The 11481-nt window shown below is 42.6% G+C and overlaps 1 protein-coding gene across 1 annotated transcript in view; it reads left to right on the forward strand.

Moving 5' to 3' along the window:
• The window catches only part of LOC106570105 (ephrin-A1), a 34182-nt gene extending 22979 nt beyond the window's left edge, over nucleotides 1-11203 (forward strand). Inside the window, exons 2-5 of the mRNA XM_014142113.3 lie at nucleotides 7226-7521; nucleotides 8053-8118; nucleotides 8263-8355; nucleotides 8679-11203. Of these exons, the coding sequence (XP_013997588.1) occupies nucleotides 7226-7521; nucleotides 8053-8118; nucleotides 8263-8355; nucleotides 8679-8803 (580 nt within the window). The 3' untranslated portion in view covers nucleotides 8804-11203. The remainder of the gene's footprint in view (nucleotides 1-7225; nucleotides 7522-8052; nucleotides 8119-8262; nucleotides 8356-8678) is intronic.
• The last annotated feature ends 278 nt before the right edge of the window (nucleotides 11204-11481 follow it).

Genomic DNA, 11481 nt, shown 5'->3' on the forward strand with positions numbered 1-11481 from the left:
TGATTAAACAGCATGACCATTAGAGGTGCACCTTGTGCTGGGGACAATAAAAGGCCACTCTAAAATGTGCAGTTTTGTCACACAACACCACAGATGTCTCAAGTTTTGAGGAATGTCCCAGAGCTGTTGCCAGAGTATTGCATGTTAATTTCTCTACCATAAGTCGCCTTCAATGTTGTTTTAGAGAATTTGGCAGTACGTCCAACCGGCCTCACAACCGCAGACCATGTGTATGGTGTCGTGTGGGCGAACGGTTTGCTGATGTCAACGTTGTGAACAGAGTGCCCCATGGTGGCGGTGGGGTTATGGTATGGGCAGGCATAAGCTACGGACAACAAACACAATTGCGTTTTATTGATGGCAATTTGAATGCACAGAGATACCGTGATGAGATCCTGAGGCCCATTGTCATGCCAGTCATTCGCCGCCATCACCTCATATTTCAGCATGATAATGCATGTCCCCATGTCGCAAGGATCTGTACACAATTCCAGGAAGCTGGATATATCCCATTTCTCCCATGGCCTGCATACTCACCAGACGTGTCACCCATGTTTGGGATGCTCTGGATTGATGTGTAAAACAGCGTGTTACTGTTCCCGCCAATATCCAGCAACTTTGCACAGCCATTGAAGAGGAGTGGGACAACATTCCACAGGCCACAATCAACAGCCTGATCAACTCTATGAGGAGATGTGTTGCGCTGCATGAGGCAAATGTTAGTCACACCAGATACTGACTGGTTTTCTGATCCACGCCCCTACCTTTTTTTTAAAGATACAGTATCTGTGGCCAACCGATGAATATCTGTATTTCCAGTCGTGAAATCCATAGATTAGGGCCTAATGAATTTATTTCAATTGACTGATTTCCTTATATGAACTGTAACTCTGTTGTATTGACATGAAGAAATACAAACACAGCTTTTTCAGCAAACAAATAAACCTTTTATTCTTGCTTCTGAAATTAAACCACAATACAAAATTGTCTGCTGAGAACAGAGGCGTAAACAAGTGTCTATGGAGTGAAATAAGTGTCAGAGGAGTGCACATCTTTCTGAATATAAATATTTCGGAACAATAGTGCAACAGTGTCTGCTATGAACAGACATGTAAACCAAAAAAGTGTTGATAGAATAAAATTAGTGTCTGACTCCTGAGATGTCTGAACAACAACAACAGAACAAGTTCATTTCATTGTGGTCCCAGTCGTTTGGTCCATGTCATTTTCTTGAAGTCATGCACAAACTTATGCAGCTGGTGGTCAAATTCCTCCTGGAGTTTTGGCGAGAGTTCATCCATGAAATCAGCTATAGGTGCCAGGACCCTGTGGAGAGGATGAGGAAATAAGGAGTGTCTGGAGAGCAGAGGAGGGAAAAAAGACCAGAGGACAGGGATCAAAGTAAAGTCTGAAATTATTTTTTTCATTTACCTCTGGGACAAGCTGGTGGCTCTGTGCATGACGTTTTCCAGGTCTTGAGATATGTTTTCAATCATTTGCAATGCCTTTGCCAGTGATGTGTCAAGGACTGATTCTGCAGCTCTTTTCTACCTTTACCAGACTTTGCTACCAAACTTTGACTTTGGTGTTACCAATGTGGGAAGCTTATGATTTTCTTCCTCTGACAAAATTATTTGATCAAATGTTGTGAAGTCTTTAGTTGGTTGGCTTTCTTTCCATGCATTGGCTAGCTAGCCAATAGCCAACCAAGAAGCTAGCTATTGTTAGCCAAACATGACTACTCTTCGTCGACTACAATAGAAAATACAACAACATACCCCATCCTTTGGTGAAGACAGCATGTTCCTTTCTGTCTTCCCATGCTTCATGTGCCGAACAAGCCAGCAGCAACATTTCTGGAGTAGCCTTTCTACCGGGATCTCCACTGCGGCCCTTGTTTCTTTTCTTTGCTGTTGCAAACCCGACCCCACTTTTTCAAATGAATTGGAATTTACATGCTGGTCTTTATATAATGCATAGGTAGAATTGTACTGGGGTAGGTACTTTTACTTACTCGGTCAATTGATGCTCGAAGTTGTCGTTCGCCATGTTGAATCCACACGAGTTTCGGCCTGAATCGACAGGCAAAAACTTGCATCAACCCGACAGTTGACCAATCACGGACGAAGAGGTGTCGATTTCAGCTTCCGAACTTCAGTTTGCCCTTGAGAAAAAATGGTTGTGTGCCCAAATAGCCGACAAAACCCTAACTGAACTCCAAAGCGAACAAAAACGGCACAATATAATATGCACAAACTGTTTCGGTTGGGAAGCATGCGGCCGCCTTAATAGGGGGTGGATATAACACACCACACACTAGCTGGCTTTGTGAGAGTCCCCCAAATGCAGAGTTGCACATGTATTCATTGCAAAAGCAATAAAACTCTATCTAAGACACACATTCGGGGCGCGTGTTGTGAAAACATTTAGGCCGGGTGAGTTTACTCCACTTCTCCGTTACTCTGGGCACCCTGGTGATGCAGACCGATTCAGGCAGGAGGAGGTGGTAATGGATAAGCACAGCTTAAGTAACTGAACACTGGGTGAGGGGGTGGTGGTTGTATTGCTAGAGGTTAGAGCTAGCTACTGCTCCCTCCAGGTGTGTGTGTGTGTGTGTGTGTGTGGTGTGTGTGTGTGTGTGTGTGTGTGTGTGTGTGTGTGTGTGTGTGTGTGTGTGTGTGTGTGTGTGTGTGTGTGTGTGTGTGTGTGTGTGTGTGTGTGTGTGTGGTGTGTGTGTGTGTGTGTGTGTGTGTGTGTGTGTGTGTGTGTGTGTGTTGGATGGATGGATGGATGGATGGATGGAGATGAACACATATCTCTGTGAGAAAGAATGACGGGGAAGAAAGGTAGAGAAGGAGAGCAAAAAAGAAAGGGGAGGAGGGTGGGAGTGTAGGTGTTTTTTTTACTGGGTGGATCTAGGGGCCTCTTTACACTACGCTACTTTGACGACACAAATCAGGTCCAGGAGAGATGCTTGTGTAGTTTAGAGGGACTGATATACAGTTGACGTCGGAAGTTTACATACACTTAGGTTGGAGTCATTAACTTGTTTTTCAACCACTCCACAAATTTCTTGTTAACAAACTATAGTTTTAGCAAGTCGGTTAGGACATCTACTTCGTGCGTAACAAGTAATTTTTCCAACAATTGTTTACACACAGATTATTTCACTTATAATTCACTGTATCACAATTCCAGTGGGTCAGAAGTGTACATACACTAAGTTGACTGTGCCTTTAAACAGCTTGGAAAAATCCAGAAAAATGATGTCATGGCTTTAGAAGCTTCTGATAGGCTAATTGACATAATTTGAGTCATTTGGAGGTGTACCTGTGGATGTATTTCAAGGCCTACCTTCAAACTCAGTGCCTCTTAACTTGACATCATGGGGAAATCAAAAGAAATCAGCCAAGACCTCAGAAAAAAATTGTAAACCTCCACAAGTCTGGTTCATCCTTCCTTGGAGAAATGTCCAAATGCCTGAAGGTACCACGTTCATCAGTACAAACAATAATACGCAAGTATAAACACCATGGGACCTCGCAGCCGTCATACCGCTCAGGAAGAAGACTCGTTCTGTCTCTTAGAGATAATCGTACTTTGGTGAGAAAAGTGCAAATCAATCCCAGAACAACAGCAAAGCACCTTGTGAAGATGCTGGAGGAAACGGGTACAAAAGTATCTATATCCACAGTAAAACGAGTCCTATATCGACATAACCTGAAAATCCGCTCAGCAAGGAAGAAGCCACTGCTCCAAAACTGCCATTAAAAAAAAGCCAGACTATGGTTTGCAACTGCACAAGGGGACGAAGATCGTACTTTTTGAAGAAATGTCCTCTTGTCTGATGAAACAAAAATAGAACTGTTTGGCCATAATGACCATTGTTATGTTTGGGAAAAAAAGGGGGAGGCTTGCAAGCTGAAGAACACCATCCCAACCATGAAGCACGGGGGTGGCAGCATCATGTTGTGGGGGTGTTTTGCTGCAGGAGGGACTGGTGCACTTCACAAAATAGTTGGCATCATGAGAAAGGAAAATTATGTGGACATATTGAAGCAACATCTCAAGACCTCAGTCAGGAAGTTAAAGCTTGGTCGCAAATGGGTCTTCCAAATGGACAATGACCCCAAGCATACTTCCATAAGTTGTGGCAAAATGGCTTAACCTCTTGGGGCTAGGTGGGACGCTAGCGTGCCACCCGTGGTGCACTCCATCAACAGCAGGTGCATTTCAAGAGCGGCAAATTTGAATCCAAATAAATGTCAAAATTCAAATTTTTCAAAAATACAACTATGTTACACCATTTGAAAGATAAACATCTCCTTAATCTAACCACGTTTTACGATTTCAAAAAGGTTTTACGGCGAAAGCATAAATTTAGAGTATGTTAGGACAGTACATTTACAAGAGTTGTGTGTAATGTTTTGTCAAGTCAAAGACAGGGTCACCAAAACCATAAAACCAGCTAAAATGATGCACTAACCTTTTACAATCTCCATCAGATGACACTCCTAGGACATTATGTTAGACAATGCATGCATTTTTAGTTCTATCAAGTTGATATTTATATCCAAAAACAGCGTTTTACTATGGCATTGATGTTGAGGAAATCGTTTCCCTCCAATAACCGGCAGTCAAGTCAGCGTCACAAATTAAATAATTAAAATTAGAAAACATTGGTAAAATATTATATTGTCATTTAAAGAATTATAGATTTACATCTTTTGAACGCAATCAACTTGCCAGATTTAAAAATAACCTTACTGGGAAATCACACTTTGCAATAATCTGAGCACTGCGCCCGGAAAAATACGCGTTGCGATACAGACTAGACGTCATGTTGGGGAGATCTAAAATCGAAAATACTATGTAAATAATCCATTACCTTTGATTCTCTTCATCAGATGTCACTTCCAGGTATCACAGGTCCATAACGAATGTAGTTTTGTTCAAAAAAGCTCATCATTTATGTCCAAAAATCTCCGTCTCGTTAGCACATGATGTAAGCCAGCCGGACTTCTCGTCATGAACGAGGGGAAAAAATATATTTCCGTTCGTTCAAACATGTCAAACGTTGTATAGCATAAATCATTAGGGCCTTTTTTAACCAGAACATGAATAATATTCAAGGTGGACGAATGCATACTCTTTTATAACGTATTGGAACGAGGGTACCCAACATGAACTAGCGCGCCAGGTGTCTAATGGGACATCAACGTTCCATGGCTCTTGTTCGGTCAGATCTCCCTCCAGAAGACTCAAAACACTTTGTAAAGGCTGGTGACATCTAGTGGAAGCAATAGGAAGTGCCAAAATATTCCTAAACCCCTGTGTTTTTCAATGGGATAGGTTTAAAGTCAATACAACACATCAGGTATCCACTTCCTGTCAGAAAATGTCTCAGGGTTTTGCCTGCCAAATGAGTTCTGTTATACTCACAGACACCATTCAAACAGTTTTGGAAACTTTAGAGTGTTTTCTATCCATATATAATAAGTATATGCATATTCTAGTTACTGGGTAGGATTAGTAACCAGATTAAATCGGGTACATTTTTTTTATCCAGACGTGCAAATGCTGCCCCCTAGACCCAACAGGTTAAGGACAAAAAAGTCAAGGTATTGGAGTGGCCATCACAAAGCCCTGACCTCAACCCTATAGAACATTTGTTGGCAGAACTGAAAAAGCGTGTGCTAGCAAGGAGGCCTAGAAACCTGACTCAGTTACACCAGCACTATCAGGAGGAATGGGCCAAAATTCACCCAACTTATTGTGGGAAGCTTGTGGAATGCTACCCTAAATGTTTGACCCAAGTGAAACAATTTAAAGGCAATGCTACCAAACACTAATTGAGTGTATGTAAACTTCTGACCCACTGGGAATGTGATGAAAGCAATAAAAGCTGAAATAAATCATTCTCTCCACTATTATTCTGACATTTCACATTCTTAAAATAAAGTGGTGACCCTAACTGACCTAAGTCAGGGAATTTTTACTCGGATTAAATGTCAGGAATTGTGAAACTGAGTTTAAATGTATTTGGCTAAGGTGTATGTAAACTTCCGACTTCAACTGTAGATTGAAATCTCTCTTTAAGAGAAAGTAGTGTGGGCGACATCTACACCACATACCCCCATCTGAGTGGACCAGTGTGTAAGACAACTTCTCTCACACCACATGTCCCCTAAATAATTACCTTAATACCAGTAGACAACATTTTTGCTCTGTTAGCCACATAGAAAATATATGGCTTTAAAAATATCCACACATTTGTGTATCGTTGCATTAATCAAGTGTGCAAACCTATGTGCAATATGGTTTAGATGAGAAGCTCCTGTATAGTTTGAATTGCTATCCTTATTTTGTTTGTCTACATACTATGGCATTTACGGTATGCTAAAAGCTGCACTCACACATGAAGCAGGAATCACATCCCAAAGCTAGTGTAAACAGAGAAGTTGCAAATCTGATTGTTGAAGAGACATACTGTAGATCTCACTAGACATATTTTACAAATGTAAATCTGCCCAAGGACTGCTGGTGCAAAAAGCTTGGAGAGGACTGGAGGGAGGAGAGGCATGCAGATAGTCTGACTGTATCTGGTCCCTATGTGTGTATCTGTAATGAGAGGTGGAGTGTGGCAGGAGCCAGAAACAAACAGGGACCAGACGTGTGTGTGTGTGTGTGTGTGTCTGTCATTAATGAAAGGGGTAAATGCTCAGGAGAGACCTGGCCTCCTCATATTCACGCCGCTCACTCTTTCGGGCGGCGGTGGTGTGTGTTTGTGATTAGGCACCCCTTGTCTGTGCATGCCTGGTGTCTAGCTCTGTCTGCAGATTAGTATCGATACTCATCTCCCGGCCCGTTGTCCTGAATGACTGCTAATGTTTCTCTGTAAACATCGCTGGGTGCCAGGGGGAGCCTGGATCAATGTGCACTCAGGACTAGCTCCCAGCACAGACAGCACTGCTGTCCACAATCATCCATATTTATACACATCCACCCAACTCACTTTCCCACTTATTGTGTTTTCTCCCTGCCTGCTGCTCATGCCTCTCCATCTCCTCCATGATTTTCCCCTGTTGAATACGGGGCACACGCCACCGGCCGATACATAATTCAAAATTTGATTGTTGTATTTTTTTTCCGCTCTGAAGCCATCGCCGTACTTATTAATCCCGATGACACTTGTGACTCGACTAACCCCCTCCTTCGTCCTCAGGTTCCTAAGGGACAACTATGCGGTGGAGGTGCGTCTGAATGACTACCTGGACATCGTGTGCCCCCACTACCCGCTGGGTGAGGTGGCATCGCAGGATGCTGAGCGCTACGTGCTCTACATGGTGGAGCAGGAGGACTACGACGCTTGCAAGCCTCAGTCCTACGACCAGATGCGTTGGGAGTGTGGCCACCCCTTCGCCCCCCACGCTGCTGAGAAGTTCTCAGAGAAGTTCCAGCGTTTCACCCCCTTCACCCTGGGCAAGGAGTTCCGCCAGGGAGAGAGCTACTACTATATCTGTAAGTGTCTAGCTATTTTTTTTTATCCATGTAAATAAATTATTTATAGAGAATTTGTAAGAGAACTTAACCCGAAAGTCAACGTTTGTTTGATGTTTTCAGACCTCAAAAGTAGTCATGTCAAAATGAGAGTGAGGTAAAATGTGAGGGAAAAGCACTGCCGATTTGATATAGATGTGTATGACCCTTAGTAAAGCACCCAGACAAACAAGTCGCCACCTTGAAGGCAGTGAATGTTGGCATGCTATGTTGTGTTGTTGGCATGCTATGTTGTGCATTAGCGCTCACATGGTAGATAGCTGGTGGCCCAATCACCCAGAGAGAGGCGATGCTGTGACCCTGAGTGTGTTATGATTAGATGAGCGACAGGACGGGACACCCTCCGCCTGTTCACAGATGGCTGCAGGTCGTGTGTGTGTGCGTGCGTGCGTCTGTCTGTCTGTCTGTGGAGGTAGATTAAGGTGACACAGGAGGATAAGTGCATTTGTTTTTCTGTAATTAACGCTCGTCTTTGTTCCTTCCCCTCTCCAGCCAAACCTCTGCACCACCACGGACAGGAGTGCCTCAGGCTCAGGGTAGACGTCGTAGCTACTGATGGTAAGTTTCACTGCCCTAGTGGTTGGGTGGTCAAAAGTAGTGCACTATATAAGGAATAGGGTGCCATTTGGAATGTAATCTTTGTCTGATGATGATTTTAGCTGCAGTATGGCAGAGGAATTGATTGTTATTTTTCTCATCCAGGTTCTCAAGAGGCCAGGGTTGCAACTGGAGGAGCTGCAGCTGTACCTGGAGCAGGGGGTGGAGCACACAACCCCTCCAACAGGCTGCCTGCAGGTATGTTAGTGAACAAACCATTGGGCCAGTTGTATTCTCTATGGGCCAGTTGTACTTGATCCTAGGACTGAACGTTTAGGGCCGGTTTGTAAGACGTGATGCGGGGGAAAAAACTATTTAATACATTTTTGAATAAGGCTGTAACGTAACAAAATGTGGAAAAAGTCTTTCCAAATGCATTGTATATTTCAATGGAGATTCTTCATTGATGATGCTTTTTAATCCAGGACTAGGATTAATCTGTGTCCGGGAAACCGGCCCTTGAAGTTAAGATTAAGGATGAGTTAACATGGACTAATATATTCTATATTTTCACCATACAGATGACCCAGTGGTAATCCTGCCAGAGGTCCAGAAAAGTGTGCGGACAAATTCGTCGGTGTCAAAGGCGTCCTTCTCCATCCTGTCATTGATTGTCCCAGTCTTATTATTACTGTTGTTACAGTGAGACTACAAATCTCATAGACTTGGAGGACATACAATGAAGTTGGTCTGTGGAGAACCACAGACACAAAAGACAGTTCTCAAAGCCCAAGTGCTGGTCACTGGGAGAGGGACATTTTTAATCTCGTAAGTACGGATGGACACATGCACTAAGTGTGCTGAGTGAGAATTTGGTTGGAGTTTTGTGGGAAGGCACTGAGCTTTCTCAAGATGTCAGTATTTCCTGGAGAGATTTTGTTCTCTTTAATGTTAGTGTTTTGCTCTTCTCCTCCAAAAAAAACCATTCATTTTGGAAAAGTGTGTAAGAAAATTTGGAAGAGGAACATAAATGGACGAAGAACAATCACTGAAGACAAAAGCTAAATGACTTTCTTATATGAACAACTATTTGGATTTGATGTTAGAAAAAAAAATGCATTTACTGAAACATCTTCTCTAAGCTTTTGAGCCAAAGAATACAGTGATCATCTCTTCAGTATGTAACTATTCTATTCCAACCTTGACTATTGTGTTCTGTCTGTGGTAGTGTTATTGTACTGTAATTGAGTGGCACTAAATGTCCAAGTGATTCTTTCTCAATGTAGCATCGACAAAAGCAGGGGATGTGTTAGCTAACTATTAATGTTCCTGTGCAGACTCGACCATGTGCTTTCACAGCACTAACCATATAGCACAACAGACGGACTGACTGATGCACAGACTGACTGACAGCACAATACAGATCCATGACATAGTAGACACTAACTACATGGAAAGGTATTGTGTACAAATCATTTGTAAAAGTTTGCAGCTGAAAGATTTACTGTATACAATACTGTATGTTTAACAAATGCTATGCTTACTGTTGGTAAGTGAGCTCTCTCTGAGGCGGAAGAGTGTTAGAATTAGTGTTTCAGTGAGAGAGGAAGTGTGCGAGGGAGAGCTAGAGGTCAAACAATGTTAAAACTGCCAAAAACAAACACGGAATTGTGTGTAGCAGTGTAAGGCAGGCCTTCTCTGTATGTCAGATCATGCACCCGTACCGTTTAAACTGACAAACAAAATAACCCAGACTGAACTATGCTCATCACAGTACTTGCCAGAGCAGTGTTTCACTATGCAACACTGTTCTCTACCTCTATTGACACAAAGTCAACCAAGTAAAAATGTTTTTATTCAAAAACAGCTGTAATTTGGTTGGTAATACACTATATATAAACAAAGTATGTGAATTTGGCTATTTCAGCCACACCAGTTGCTGAGAGGTTTATAAAATCGAGCACACAGTCATGCAATCTTTATAGACAAACATTGGCAGTAGAATGGCCTTACTGAAGAGCTCAGTGACTTTCAACGTGGCACCGTCATAGGATGCCACCTTCCCAACAAGTCTGTTTGTCAAATTTCTGCCCTGCTAGAGCTGCCCCAGTCATAAATGCTGTTATTGTGAAGTGGAAACATCTAGGAGCAACAACAGCTCAGCTGTGAAGTGGTAGGCCCCACAAGCTCACAGAACAGAACCGCTTTATCGTGTAAATATCATCTGTCCTCTGTTGCAACACTCACTACCGAGTTCCAAACTGCCTCTGGAAGCAATGTCAGCACAATAACTGTTCGTCGGGAGCTTCATGAAATGGGTTTCCATGGCTGAGCAGCCGCACCCAATTCTAAGACCACCATGTGCAATGCCAAGCGTTGGCTAGAGTGGTGTAAAGCTCTCCACAATTGGAGCAGTGGAAATGCTTTCTCTGGAGTGATGAATCACGCATCACCATCTGGGTTTGGCGGATGCCAGGAGAATGCTACCTACCCCAATGCATAGTGCCCTGACCTCAACCCCATCAAACACCTTTGGGATTAATTGGAACGCTGACTGCGAGCCAGGCCTAATCACGCAACATCAGTGCCCGACCTCACTAATGCTCTTGTGGCTGAATGGAAGCAAATCCAGGGCAGCAATATTCACACATCTAGTGGAAAGCCTTCCAAGAATAGTAGAGGTTGTTATAGCAGCAAAGGGGGGACCAACTCCATATTAATGCCCATGATTTTGGAATGAGATGTTTGACGAGCAGGTATCCACATACTTTTGGTCATGTAGTGTAATTTACAATTTGGTTGTATTATAAATGTAATTTGCCAGTCAGGGTTATACTGCTATGGTAAGATTATAGGCCTACACACTCAATCAGGCATACAGAACTCACTGGAACCACAAGAAACGGTATCAATCACAGCTGCCAAGCCCAACTTCACAGGGTGGTTTGAACAACATTATATGACTAACATTGCTTTTTGTTACCTTATTTTGTATATGTGTAAGTCAAGTGTATTATATGTGTATATATAGAAGATTATATAAAGAACCCATTTGATAATTATGATAAATGTGAAATAAAATATATTTTTGTGAAAACAAGAACAATTAGTGGTTTCCCTTCTGACTTTATAATTTCCCCTTTTTTTTAATCCCCTCCTAACAGATTTCTGTCATATAACAGTGGAAAGAACATCACAGAGATAAGTTGATAGCTATAATAATGATCACTCAGATAAATATTGAGTTAAATACAGATGTTCACGGCAGTTTTTCCAAGGCCAATTTCTCCCCCCGTCCTTATCATTTCTCCTTCATATCCCCATCTTAGTAGTACTCTCCTGCTCTGTTTGTATTTCCATCCATTGTTCTCTTCCCAGAGGAGC

This window comes from Salmo salar, chromosome 14 (assembly GCF_965601325.2).
Source record: "Salmo salar chromosome 14, fSalSal1, whole genome shotgun sequence".
NCBI classification, from domain to species: Eukaryota; Metazoa; Chordata; class Actinopteri; order Salmoniformes; family Salmonidae; genus Salmo; species Salmo salar.